General features: G+C 40.3%; 1 protein-coding gene across 2 annotated transcripts in view; it reads left to right on the top strand.

The window, feature by feature from the left end:
• The window catches only part of slc4a4a (solute carrier family 4 member 4a), a gene marked incomplete at both ends in the record, with an annotated part of 58,587 nt that overhangs the window by 15,307 nt on the left and 28,225 nt on the right, over positions 1–15,055 (top strand). For both annotated transcript variants that reach the window (XM_080499466.1, XM_080499467.1), the window contains 3 exons: positions 1,825–1,960; positions 7,949–8,109; positions 11,513–11,692. In XM_080499466.1, the coding sequence (XP_080355592.1) occupies positions 1,825–1,960; positions 7,949–8,109; positions 11,513–11,692 (477 nt within the window). The remainder of the gene's footprint in view (positions 1–1,824; positions 1,961–7,948; positions 8,110–11,512; positions 11,693–15,055) is intronic.

Genomic DNA, 15,055 nt, shown 5'->3' with positions numbered 1-15,055 from the left:
TTGAAATAAGTACAAGAACTCATGCTGATGACATTAATGTATTTGGTCTTCTTAAGTCACAGTGCTCTTTCTCTTGCCCTGAATTCACACCAGCTTTGATTGGGTTGTTGTTGTTTTGTTTTTTTTCCCTTGTTGCTGTTCAGAAACGACAAGTAAAGTTCACAAGCCAAGCAGTTTCTTTACTTTGTTCTGTAGTAATTTTTTTTTTTGTTGCATTTTTGACATTTATCTTATTGCCAACAGGAATGCAATCATTAGGCTTTTTCTCATCAAGAAAGTACTTTAATTTGATGCTGAGTACTGATGTCTACTGATGGTTTCGCCTGCTGGCAGAGTATGTCGTCTCTCAATGGGACGGTTTCAGGTTCGATCTCCCATCTGGCCATGTTTCATAGTGTCTTTGAACAAGATACTGAAACCCACTGCAAATTATCTGGCACCTGCCAAGATGTAAAATCATATTTTTAGACACGATACATAAGTTACTTTTCGCTTATTTTTATTTCTTGATTTTTACAGTATAATCAAGAATGAAATTTAAAAAAATGTTTCACAAAATTGCTTATCAAGTGAAATTTACTCGCCACATTGACAGATAATTTGACCTGTTTTGAGTGTTCTTATATTTGGGCTGAACTTTTTTTCAGTGCTCAAATTGCTCACAGTGGATGGATTGGTGAGGCGTATACAACCGACTGAAGGCCACGTCTAATAGTAAACAGAACTTAGCTTTGTGACGGAGGTTAGATTTCCACACATCAGAGCCTTTGATTCTCGGCGCCTTCCATAATTTTAAGTCCTGCCTTTCGTATTTGAAGTCACTGACTTGTAATTAGGACATTTTGTACATATTGAACATCTATTTACTCGACCTCTGTATGACCATTTTCATTGGACAGGTGTTGAGGTTTCAGAGGTTTTCCCTTTTGGTTTTTGCATCGTCTGTCTTCTGACAAACCGAACTTGCTTTCCAAGACTTTACCAATGTCTTTTCCAAGTTTCACAGCGTCGCTTCCATTAAAGTGTGCTGTTCCCTCTTCAGAGTCTCATTAGACACTTGGTTATTGTCTGCACTTGGTTGAACGTCGCTGTCAGCCTCCCGCAGCCGGTTTTAAAGAGCCCTGAACGTATTATTCACAGATTGTTGAAATTGTGTTGGAAGGAGTTTTTTTGTTGCTCTCTAAATATTCAAATGAGAAGACAAGAGGAAGGAAAGCCAAGCCTGGGTTGAAGAATAGGCCAGTTTGTGCACCACTTCCTAATTGTTAATGAGGGGCTCCAGGGCAACGTGCCAGGACTTTGGAGGGCCAATGGCGAAGGCCTGTTTGAACAGCGAAGAGGTGGGGGGCACATCGGGAGCTGGGGGCCTGGCTGTGGGGACTCTGTCACCGAGGGTACCCCCTAAAACCCCATCGGCCCCCTCCAACCTGATCCGCAAAGTGCTGGAGCGAGTAGCCCAGAGTGGCTGTCACTTCCACCCAAGACTTTAATGAGGATCTAGCAGCTGTTTCAGGTCCTTCGGTCAACTTGCAGTCTGATTTAAAAAAAGAAAAAAAAAACCCGGGGGGGTCAGGTGACTCGCAGCGCCGAAGAAGGGAGGGATAACTTTCTGAAAAATGTCCAACAACAACAATAACCAGGAGGAGAAGGAGGAGGACACTGAGGAGAAGGAAGAGGAGGTGGTGGTGAAGATCCCGCCGCCTCCGCCGCCTCCCGAGGTCGACGGGACGGCGCCGGCCGAGGACGAGAAGCCGGGGCGCACGCCGCTGCCCAACGGGCATCACTGCCAGGTCATGAACCGCAGCATATTCCCTCTCTCCGCAGTCTCGCCGGCGGCCGAGAGGATCCGCTTCATCCTCGGGGAGGAGGACGACGGCCCGGCGCCTCCTCAGCTCTTCACCGAGCTGGACGAGCTGCTGTCTGTGGACGGCCAGGAGATGGAGTGGAAGGAGACGGCCAGGTAAGGACGAAGGACTCCACCGTCCAAAGCTTTCGCCACATTGACCTTCCTGTCTGTTGATTGGTCGGCGATGTCTGACGCTTTTTTTTTTCTCGACGCTATTGACTTTGCAGTGTCACAATGTGTTTTCCGTTAAGATCACGCGACTAAAAGTCATCGTCTGCTCTTCAGAGCTCACTAAGAAAACCTCTCATGTCCTTGTGAGTCTGCAGCCAAGGTCCCAGGCTCCTCTGGTTCTTTCTGTGTGGCCCACTAGTGGGATGTGATGGGATAGAGGTGGGATGATTGTTTATACATCATTAGCATTGGTTGAGTGAAGGTGAGGGGGGGGGGGGGGGGGTTACCCCCCTGGACGCCCCTGGACCCCCAAGTTGCTGCTGGCGGAGGCACCAAAAGAAAAGAGTTGCTCTTCTAACCTAAAAGCAACTTTATTTGGCAAACGAGGAGAATTTGGTTGTAAAACTTTACTAAAAGTCTTTCAGCTGCCAGGTCGGTCAATAGTTTTCACAAAGTTTTGCTCGGGACAGATAATGACTTAATGTTAGATGTTGCGTAAAATGAGCTCAGCTTGACGTTAACAGGCACTGAAGTGAAACTGATATTCACCCTTGAGTGAACAAAATATTCACATTTTGGTTTTGACAACAAGTCATCCGTTCAGTTTGTTGAACTGTTTATGAAGCATCAAGTTTATCTATGCTAAAACTGATCAGTTGAATTATTTCTGATCTGGTCTATCTTGTCTATTTCAGAAAGTGTTATGTAAAAAGTGACCTTAGTACAACAACAAAAGAAAAATCTCTGTGGGTTTCCTTGATTAGCTTAACAAAAGACAAGCTCTTATCAAATAGTGTCAGTTCCATTATTAAAATTTTTTAATACATTAAACTGATCATGCATCTGCACTGACAAACTCATTATGCTTCAAATAACTGCAGAGATTAAGAGTTGGTGCAATGTCTCACTGTGAGCACTCAGCGGACTCCCAATGAATTAAAGGTCCCACGAGTGCCGGGGAGCTCTGGCCGCCGGCCAAGGCCCAACTTTGGCAGCCAGAATGGGCAAAGTGAAAGCCCCGTATAGAAACAGCTGGTTGGTACCAGTTCAGTTTCTCGTTCCTCCGACCCTGAAGGAGGGAGGAGAGGGACTGATTAAAAACATACTCTGACGCTATGCCCAGATTAAAGAGTTACATGTACATAAATGATCAGGCTCTCAGTGTTTAAATCCAACGCAAACCCTCACATCAGCGTCGGTTTTCGTTGGATTTTGGACTTCTTGTTTTTCCTTACATCATAAAGTGTAGTTAACGATTGAAGAAGTAGTACAAAGAGTTTTACAAAGAGAAGGGAAAACACAACTATGAGACTGGTAGCTAAATGGGAAATGGCAGAAATGTCTGAGGTGATTAAAAAGGTGGCCATCGTCATACTATGAGGGTCTAACTGGCCAAAATGTAGAAACTCACATTTGTGGTAATTTTTCTCTCAAACTAACCTTCGTCTCATTTATTCAGTGCAGATTTAGTGACGCAGCAATACAGGTTAACCCTTGTGTGGCGTTCAAAAAAACTTCCTTATGTGGCGTTAGTGGCTGTTTTCAGCCACTAACTTTGACAGCCGTAAAATTATATCAGAAGAATATTTTTTTCAATTTTTTTTTGCATAAATCTGTTAATCAACCTCAGTCCTGATCAAAACTACCAATTTTTTTTTTAAAAATAGTAAAAATTAACCCTTTAAATGCCCAGTAAGAAGATGAAGTCACTGATTTTGGGAGGGGAAAAACACAAAATTACCTCTTTTCAATATAATAAATGATCAGAGACAAGAAATGTATTACATGTTATCACGGTCTTGGATATGTCAAAGATTAGTAATGCAACTGACTTTGAAGCATATTTAGTTTTTGTGCAGCATCAGCTTTTCCAAAAAACTCCCTTATGTGGCGTTGGTGGCTGTTTTCAGCCACTAACTTTGACTGCTGTAAAAATATATTGGCAAAAAAATTTTGGAAATTTTTTTTGCATAAATCTGTTAATCAACCTCAGTCCTAATCAAAACTACCAAATTTATTTTAAAAAATAGTAAAAATTAACCCTTTAAATGCCAATTTAGAAAAGAAAGGCACTGATATGGGAAAAATACACGCATTATTATCTATTTTTTATATAAAATGTGATCGGACATCGGAATTCTTTTACATGTTATTACAGTCTTGGCTATGTCAAAGGTTAGTAATGTAATTATCTTTAAAGCATATTTAGTTTTTGTGCAAAATCAGATTTTCAAAAAAACTTCCTTATGTGGCGTTGGTGGCTGTTTTCATCCACTAACTTTGACCCCTATATAAATATATCAGATAAATATTTCTTCAAAAAAAATTTCAATAAATCTGTTAATCAACTTCAGTCCTGCTCAAAACTACCAAATATTAAAATAAATAAATTCAAAATTAACCCTTTAAATGCCCATTTAGAAGATGAAGGCACTGAAATGGGAAAAAATACACACAAAATGACTCATTTTCAATATAAAATGTGATCGGATATTGGATCTTTTTTACATGTTATTATAGTCTTGGCTATGTCAAAGATTAGTAATGTAATTATCTTTAAAGCATATTTAGTTTTTGTGCAAAATCAGATTTTCAAAAAAACTCCCTTATGTGGCGTTGGTGGCTGTTTTCATCCACTAACTTTGACCCCTATATAAATATATCAGATAAATATTTCTTCAACATTTTTTTGCATAAATCTGTTAATCAACTTCAGTCCTGCTCAAAACTACCAAATATTAAAAAAAATAAATTCAAAATTGACCCTTTAAATGCCCATTTAGAAGATGAAGGCACTGAAATGGGAAAAAATACACACAAAATGACTCATTTTCAATATAAAATGTGATCGGATATTGGATCTTTTTTACATGTTATTACAGTCTTGGCTATGTCAAAGATTAGTAATGTAATTATCTTTAAAGCATATTTAGTTTTTGTGCAAAATCTGATTTTCCAAAAAACTCCCTTATGTGGCGTTGGTGGCTGTTTTCATCCACTCACTTTACAGCTGTAAAAATACATCAGATAAATATTTTTTTCCCATTTTTTTTGCATAAATCTGTTAATCAACTTCAGTCCTGATCAAAACTACCAAAAATTATTATGTTTTTTTAAATGAACCATTTAAATACCAATTTAGAAGATAAAGGCACTGATATGGGAAAAATACACACAAAATCACCCATTATCTGTGTGTGTGTGTGTGTGTGTGTGTGTGTGTGTGTGTGTGTGTGTGTGTGTGTGTGTGTGTGTGTGTGTGTGTGTGTGTGTGTGTGTGTGTGTGTCCTTTGTGCACTGACCTTGATATAGCTAAAAAATGTAAACATGCACCCAAGTTCTCGGAGCTACACAGAGTCTACATAGAGTAAACAAAAACAAAGTGCTGGCCAGGTGGCCTTTTCATCTTGAGAAGAGGTCCCTTGGCACTCAGATTTCACAGAGTTGACCTGGGCCAAACATAAACATAAACAAGGTAAGTCTATTTCAGCGCGTGCATAAGTTCTGCTGGCCATTTGCTAGTGAGAAGAGCAGGAGAAACATGAAGAGGAAATTCAGTGCAAGAGAGGCCCTGGATCTTATAATGGAGAGTGAAGAGTCATCCTCCTCAGACACCACCACCTCAGGAGAGTCCGATGCTGACTTTGCTCCACCCTCGACTTTTTTTTACCACCTACCCACTTGCCCAGGAGCTCCTGAAGAGGAAATTGGCCTTGGTTGGAACTGTGAGAAAGAACAAGCCGGAGCTGCCACCCAACATTGTGCAGGTGAAAGGTGGAGCTGCTCTCTCCTCCATGTCTGGCTTCACCAAGAACACCACAGCTGTGAGCTATGTTCTGAAACAAGGCCGAAATGCCATCCTGCTGAGCACAAGACACCAGGAGCCAGCGCTGACGGAGGGCTCAAAGCAGAAGCCAGATTGTCGTCGCCTACAACCGCTGCAAAGACGGGGTTGACAATCAAGATAAGGTATGTGCCAATACATATTTACCACATGCATCCTATTGCTGTTAGCTTTCTACTGAATTTCTGTGCTCGTAAAAGATATATATTTTTTAGTTTTGATGAAGTTTCCATATGCCAGGTGCAGCTATTTCCCGTTTTGAAATCAGGACTTATTGTTTTCTTCTTCGATTATCTTTTTAGCTTGTCGGCACCTACAGCGTCAAAAGGAAGACCAATCAGTGGCCCCAGGCATCATTGTTCAACATAGTTGAGGTCTCAGCCTATTGCATTGGTTATCTTCCTGGCGGTGGATCCCTCGTGGAATGAGGGAAAACACTACAAGAGGAGGCTTTTCTTAGAAGAGCTGGGCAACGCTCTGGTGTCTCCAGCAGTGTTGAGGAGAGAGCATCTTCCTCGAGCAGCAGTTACTGCCGCACTGGTGAGAAATGCAGGTTGCTGCAGCTGCCCCAGCAGAACCAGAAGAAGAGCCAGAGCCATCAGCAGCCACCAGCAGGTCAGGAGGGAAGAGGGGGGCCTGCATCTTGTGCAAAGGGTGAAAAAGAAGTGGACACATGCAGCCGTTGTGGAGGGCACACATGCAAAGTGCACCAGATCACATGCTGCAAGTCCTGCTGGAAGGACTGAATCCCTGCTGCTGCACAAAAGTTCATAATGTTTGTAATGTAAGATAAAAAAAATAAAGAATTTCCTATGTTCAATCACTTTATATTGAAAATGGGTAATTTCATGTGTATTTTTCCCATATCCGTGACTTTATCTTCTGAATTGGCATTTAAAAGGTTAATTTAAAAAAAGTAATACTTTTTGGTATCAGGACTGAGGTTTATAAACAGATTTATGTAAAAAAATCGGAAAAAAAATATTTATCTGATATGTTTTTACAGCTGTAAAGTGAGTGGATGAAAACAGCCACCAACGCCACAACAGGGAGTTTTTTTTTTAAACTGATTTTGCACAAAAACTAAATATGCTTCAAAGATAATTACATTACTAACCTTTGATATATCCAAGACTGTAATAACATGTAAAAAGAATCCAATATCCGATCACATTTTATTTTGAAAATGAGTCATTTTGTGTGTATTTTTTCCCATTTCAGTGCCTTCATCTTCTAAATGGGCATTTAAAGGGTTCATTTTTAATTTTTTTTTTAAATATTTGGTAGTTTTGATCAGGACTGAAGTTGATTAACAGATTTATGTGAAAAAATTTTGAAGAAATATTTATCTGATATATTTTTACAGGGGTCAAAGTTAGTGGATGAAAACAGCCACCAACGCCACATAAGGAAGTTTTTTTGCCGACAGTGCATTATTGACCGAGGGAAAAATTTAAAATCAAATTTTTAAATTGCATGTAAAAGTAAGCTTCCTCAGCAAAAATCATGCCATTTGAGCCAATACAGTGAAAGTTATGGCCAAATTAAGAGGAAAAATTACTCCAAGTGGACGTTTTTTCCCCCAATGCCACACAAGGGTTAAGAGAACTATATGTTGTAATTCCCTTGTATTTCTTTTTAAATGTCCAACCTGTTCAGGTTGTTGTTTCTTAAAAATAACATATTGAATATAATCTTTTTTTCATTTTATAGTTGGGGCTTTCCGTACTGAAGCAAATGGAAACATTTGGAATTGTCCAAGATTGTGATCCTTGTTTAATTTTATGTTTTGGCTTCTTCAGCCTTCAAATCAAACTGTTGCACCTGAACGACACTGAGTTTGACTCCCCTGCTTTAACATGACTTAAGAGACACACCAATAATGTCATATCTTTTCCTTTTTTTTTAACATCAAACAAACACACATATGTCTCGTATGTGTTTTCTGCAGCAGTAAACCAGCATCTTCACTGAAGTCATTGCTTTGTTTTTATTTATCATGTGAGGAATAACATAAAATGAACTAATATGATAAGATCTCCATGCTGTTCTGAGTTCTCAGCCTTTCCTCCTCCCCACCTTTGCAGGTGGATCAAGTTCGAGGAGAAGGTGGAGAAAGGAGGAGAGCGCTGGAGTAAGCCCCATGTGGCCACACTGTCCCTGCACAGCCTGTTCGAGCTGCGGACCTGCATCGAGAAAGGCACCATCATGCTGGATATGGAAGCTTCCACTCTCCCACAAGTTGTGGGTAAGTTCGCCCCCTCTGGCTTTGTGCTTGGCGCCGTCGACCTGGAACAGGGAAAAGTCTTAATCACTTGGAGAGGAAAGTCAAGTGTCGTTAGATTGAATGAATCTCAAGGCTCGTGTTGGAGTTCTGTTTATCTGCAAGCAACCGAGAAGTAAAAAAAACAAAAAACAATTGATATTAACTTTAGAACAAACTGTTGTTGTTATCAGTGCGTGATGTGCACTGGTCCAGTGAGGATCGGACCATGTCAGGGACCAAGCAGTTAGGCAAACAGGTTTCTCTGTCAAAGGGTTTTATTCACCCAAAGAAAATACAAAGTACAAATGAAGTTTTCTTTGACAAAAAAATGAGGTCAACAAAACAAACTCAAAATATCTAACAAACTGAGATGTTCACACAACAAACTGACCTCCCAAAATGAGCCACTTGGGAGCATATATAGTGATCGGGTAAAACCAACTAAGACGCGAGGGGGAAACAAATGATGATACACAAACTAATGATGGGGAAACTACTGAACCGAGAAGAAACCCCGCCTCTGCTATGGCAAGAGATGGTAGGGCCAACTGCTTGGTTCAGCCTCTGGTCTGTTGCCCCGCCTTCGTCACTGCCAGACGACTCCTCCCATCAGCAGAGTAACTCAAAATAGAAAAGCCTAATTAATACAATAGAAATGTGACAAACGACAGTCTTTCAGTGTGAAAATGTGTGCACTTCATTTAAACAGTGGAAGACTAGATAATCAATTATAAATAAATGGATTGAATCAAGTGTGACGTGAATATGAAAATGTTTGGGGCGTGGCTGTCTGTCAACAAGGAAGTGAGGTGAGGCGAGTGAATGCGTCACCTTCAGGCTTCGCTGTGTGGACTTGTCCGTCACAGACTATCTATGTCAGAAAAACTATCGTCTTGCAAATGTTGGAGCTAAATTAGTTTAAACTTGGCCTCCCCGTGCCAGGATAATCACTCGGTAGCCCAGTTCCTTCAAAAATATAGCTTTTTTGGTGAATTTGCGATTCTGAAATGGTTGTACGTGGGATTTTTGTGTGAGAATTTGGCCAGACGTAGCGCTTCACCTCGCCATGACCCAAAACCTGAAATAAAGCCACTTCAATAGATGGATGGACTTGTTTTAACTTGCAGTGTTCCTGGAAGGTACTCAAATGACTTTTTTTTTTCGTCCATCCAGCCTTTTTCAAAGCTGCTTTGTTCGTCTTGGACTCGTAGGGGACTGGAGCCGTTCACAGCTCACAGTGGGGGAAAGTACACAGCTCAGCCATGTGGCCTTCATGTTATTAAGTATGCACAAAGGTATTTGCAGGCCCCCGTCTTTAAAGTGCCCCTAAAGATGCGGCGAAGCATTTATTAAAGTTCTATTGACTATTTGTGAAGAACACAACCGGGTATTTAAAGAGCTTTTTGGAGGCTGTGAAGAAGTCCGAAGAATTGTACGAGGAATGGAAGTGTGTGTGTGTGTGTGCGTGTGTGTCACATAGGCATATAATGGGAAGCGGGAAATTGATGGATCCTGCAGATGAGTTAAATACAGTTTAATCGGATTAATCGTACTGTCAGATTAATCCACATTGATGCATTTATTTTTGTCATGCATTTCTAACTAACACATATAAACTAAGATATTCATAGTTTCAGTTGAAATATTTCAGTTTTATGTGTAAAACTCATTTGAATTGACGTATTACAGTATAAATTAGATTATGGGGAAAAGTATTCTCCTGTATTCAAATGTACCAGGATGCACTTTTGTTCCCCCCCCCCCCCCATACACTTGAACACATTACATGTTTTAAAATGTGTTCCATCTTCCTCATCGCCTCGTCTGCACTGCCTGCTAAACGCCTGTGAGACAACGAGGCCTGCGCCGTGTCGTGCTTTACGGCGCTGCGTGCCCGTTGTTGCATTGATGCACGTCACCGCACTCACTTTCTTCCTGCTCACTGTTTTATTGTTGCGAGCGGAGGCCCGGGCTGTACTGTACCCTCCATCAACAGTACTCTGGATAAGGTCCCTCACACACACACATATCATGCAAAAAAAAAAACTTCCCAATTTGTGGACAGCCTTCCCTCTCCAAACACTGCGAGACGATCACGGAGCCCTGCCTTCCTATATCATGCCGCTTTCTGTCCGCATGAGGGGGCAGGAGGAAGATTTTACCGCCGCGGCTGATTAATGTGAAGTAATTGAGTGCGCTGCGTTGGACCGCACAGGCCGAGCGGCGCGGGGCCTCTCGCTTTGAGGCCTGCCGACTTGACGGATGGGCCATTAGCGGCGCTGCCCCGACACAAGAGGAGGAAGTCCCCGAGGCGGCTCTCTCTCTCTTCAAGGCTCCTGACCCTCTTTTTTTTTCTTCTTAAAAATAGACTCGACCTCTTTGATTCATGTCACACCACCAAGGCTCTCCCGGAGGAGCTTTACAGTCTGGAGGGTTTTAATTGTAAAAGTGCAGTTGCTTCATCTTCATGGGGATTATTAGCTTGGACCGACGGACGGTTTCGCGAAATCGAGACTTTTTCGGGTCGAATGATGCTGAAAAGTGAGAAACGTGGACTCATTGGTATTGTGTAACAACGAGGCAGTGTGGGGACAGTTCACTAGAAAGTTTAGTAAATAGTAAACTCACTTGTTTTCTTATAGTTGTGCACATTGACTTTGTTAGCATCGCCTTTGTGTTTTTGCCTCGACATGCTTGATGAAATATTGCATCTTCGTAGAACAGTAGAAAAGAGATTAGAAATAACAAAGCATTTATTATTATTATTTTTATTAAACCTTTAATTAACTTTGAGAGCCCAAAAGAGCCCATTGAGATGGAGATCTCTTAATGGCCAAGAGGTCTGCGGCACACCACACATCCTCACAATTAAAACATTTAAAACTGATTTAACACAATTAACAATATCTAGTCACTAATAGACAAAATATAAAAGTAAGGCAGATTGCAATAAAGTGCAATAGAATTTTAAGGTGCATTTATTCACTGTAAAACACAGATGAATCCAACCTCTCTTTGAAGAGCAATAAAGAACGGAAATGATTTAAAGAAGCCATTTTTAATGTTTTGGTTTCTATTTGGAGGGTGTTACACTTTAATTCAGTTAGATTCTTTATTAGTTAGGTGTTTTCAAGGCACTTTTACAGAGAAAAACTCAACAATTCCATACGAGCAAGTATCAATTTCTTGCCAATCGCTTGGTGGTTTTCGCCCGTTTGGGCCGTTTAAATGTCCGTTCATTTGACTCTAAACTGCCTTTGTTCGTTTGTCCTGGTTTCCTTTGTCTTCAACCGGTAATCGAGGAAAACCCGAGCCGGATAAAGACGGGGAACAAGTTCTCAAATCTCTTGCCTTTCCTTTTCTCCGACCTCTCCATACCCTCCAGAGCTGATCGCAGACAACCAGATCGAGATCGGCCAGCTGAAGCCCGAGCTGAAGGACAAGGTGACGTACACGCTGCTGCGGAAGCATCGCCACCAGACCAAGAAGTCCAACCTGCGCTCGCTGGCCGACATCGGCAAGACGGTGTCCAGTGCAAGTAGGCTGTTTTCCAACCAGGAGAACGGTAATACTGATGCCAGTGTGGTGCAGTCTTCTTTTCTTTTTTTTTTTTGTTCAAGAAACGCCACAAAAGACCAAACCCAGATAGCTCAATGCAGATTTTTATTTGTATTTTTTTAGCTTGAGGTTACAGAAAAATTGATGAAGCAGCTTGAAGCTGCTAAATGCTCGCTAACATCTTAAACTGACCTTTACTCATCATTTTGAATGTTTTTAACTTGAAAAATCGTAGAATAACTAACCTAACTGTGTAAATGGCTCACCTGAAACGCCCACTCTAGGTCGTAGTACTAACTTCATCTTAACTGATCGTTATGGAGTAAATCAGCACTGATGACTGGGGAAAATTGCTCTCGATAGTTCAAGGCTTTGAGGAATCTTAAACGTAAGCGGGTGTTTCAATTACAGCTATAATATGAAGTTTAAACCTCGTGTTCAGTTTTCAACCGGAGTAACCCGGCTGCCCTCGGGGGACAAAATCTCCACTTTAAACTCTGATATTTGTAAAACTTGAGACTTAAGTCAGGTTAGAAGTTTGTAAAAGTATGTAGAGCTTGTCAAGCCTCCGTTTGTTTCAGTGAACATTTTAAGAGCGCTTCTGTCACAAAAAAGTTAAAATCGTCACGGCTTTAACAAAGTCAGGATCTTATTTTTATTTTAGGTACACACTAGATTATCTTGTAAAAGGCGTCTTATCTTCTGGCTAAGAAGGCTAATTGGTCAAATTGAAGACTACAATGACAAAAACTAAACTTATTTCTGAGATACAGCTTAAAAAGGGGAAACTGTCTAAAATCTAAAAGAGCAAAAATGACTAAAAACTGAAAAAATAGGCAAACTACTCAAAAAAATTAATTAGACAGGAAGAACAATCAAACTATAATGATTAAAATTGCTTGTTTGGCTTTTTTTTCTTCAGGAAAATAAAAAAATAAAAAAAACAAAACAATGTATATTTATAAAAAGAAAAGTTAAAAAATGCAACAAAAAAGATCAAATGGAGAAAAGGAAAAATAACTGAAAAATATTTAAAAAACACAAAAAAATTAAGAGAAAAGGGAGAATTAAAAATGTCTGGCAGCTCAAACTGCTGTAGTTAAAAGCACACAATTGTAAACAGCATCATGGCTAAAATGGGAAAATCCATTTAAAAAGAGGAAAATATCTCTGTATCTCTTTTGGTCATAAAATGCGTGACCCCTGAGTTAGAGTGACTAACAAAACTGATAAAACAGCTGAAATGGTTAACAAAGATACAATTACCTCTGTGGAATAAGTAACAAAAAAAATAATAATGAGGGGTGAAAATAGATAAAATGGAGAAAACTGCTAAAGTGGCGAAAATCAAAACAATTAGTGAACGTAAGACAATAGCCAACAAACAGCTACCACGTCTAAAGATGTGATAAAACTCTTCTAAATAGTAATGAAACATCATTCATGTAACCTAAGATGCAGTTTTTGTGTTCATGAGTTGTATTATCTTCTCTTTAAATGCAAAGTCCCGTGTCTCCAAACAAAAGATCTTCTATAGGTCATAAAAACTTCTGCGTCTCATTAGACGACGGGCTGCAGTATTAATCTTATTAAAGTGTAACGTGAACGTCCTGCCCAGGTCAAAGCTGACATTAACAATGTGATTGCTGTGATTGTAACACAATGAGTAACCAGATGTTCCGCCGTGTTAACAGTGCCATTAATCTCTCTCCGGACTTGGGTCTTTGGAAAGAAAGTCGGCAGCGATAAATAAAGATATTTATTGCTTGTATCGGGCTGAGGTCTTCCTCTGTTCACCGTCCTGCTCACTGGCAGTGGTGAATGGAAATCGGCCACACACAAAGAGCACAGTAGAGATTAAGAAAAAAAAAAAAAGACATCTTTACAGATTTGATTAATAAGTTCAACCTGTTGCTGATTATGTGGGAATAAACTTCTCTCCAAGGACTCATGCTCTTCCATCAAACCCCTCGTGTTGTTGGGCTCATTAACGGCTCCCTGAATCGCTTCTACTAACAGATCCTCGCTTCCTCTGGGCTCATCTCTTCGCTCTCCTGTCGTCTCTCTTCCTCCTTTCTCCTTTCGCCATGACATGCCGCCGCCGCCGCTAACTGAAAAGCCCGCAGTCCCCTCGAGAACTCGGTGACTTGTCTGTCGAGTCGCATCTCGATGGAGGACTTGCAGACGCAGAGGAGTAGCAGCATGGACCGGCTCAGTAAGTCCCGACGGTTCAGGTTTGACGACCGACGATCAGTTCTGATGGAGAACTCTCCGAGGCCCGGTGACTCGAAGCAGTCGAAGCTTCGTTTTAGACTGTGAACTGATGAAGCCACACGGATAAAAGACGTGAAATGGAGACGTACCAGGAACCTGTATTGGCCTGATTCGTGACGACAAGTTTTACAAATGACTCCAAATTTTACGCAGACAATATATCAGATGTGAAACCTGAAGATATGAGTTAATTTTGAGGTTCACAGCTGCATTATGTTTAAAAAAAAAAAAAAACAGTTGGGAAATTACTATATTATCTTTTTAACAGTCTGGGAACTGAGAAAACCAAATTTCCCAAGAAAAGCAATTTTTCCCAAAGCCCTCCGACTAAACTTAGCTCCTTTACTGCCGTGCTGTTTCTCTCCACATCCAGTCTTGAGTTGCAGATGAATATTTTTGTCTGCTTTACATGTGGATGAATGTGATTTTGTAATTATCTGGTCGAAAAATGTGCTTCCTTGAAACAGACGTCTCTATGTTCCCTGGAAAATCTCTCGATAATGGCGAGCAATAATGAAGCTTTGTAACAACCAATAATGTGATTATGACGGCCAATGAATTCATAATTTTGTACATTTTCAATGTAATATAGATAATAACTTACTCTCGACTTGTCTCCGTTCTCTTCACTATCGTCATTTATTATATTGTCTTTGTACCAAATGTAAGGCTTATGATGAACACAACAATTATCCGACACCAATTGACATTTTTCTGAAACAAATCGACTTTACAACCAGATTAAATATTGGCGGTTACCTGGATTTCACATTTACACCTTAGTCAGTATCTTAATTTGCATCAGAGAAACATGTGACTACATTATAACGCCAGCCAATAATATATGTACCATAACATAACATGCCAATAGTTCAATAAGTGATCGAAGTAGCATTAAAAATAAAAAAAATCCTTTTAAAATATAATAACTGCAGTCAATAATGTAATAATACATCAATCTTGGGCGTTTTTAGAGGCTTTGTGCAGTTTGCTGATTAATAACAAGCACAGTGGGTCGGATAATCATATTATTCACTCAATTGAGGGTTCAGGCCTCGATCAATTATAAAAAATACTCTATTTTATCACATTATTG

Source organism: Blennius ocellaris (assembly GCF_963422515.1).
Source record: "Blennius ocellaris genome assembly, chromosome: 7".
Taxonomy (NCBI): Eukaryota; Metazoa; Chordata; class Actinopteri; order Blenniiformes; family Blenniidae; genus Blennius; species Blennius ocellaris.
Note: the sequence above shows the minus strand (reverse complement) of the source record. Positions and strands in the feature narration are given on the sequence as shown.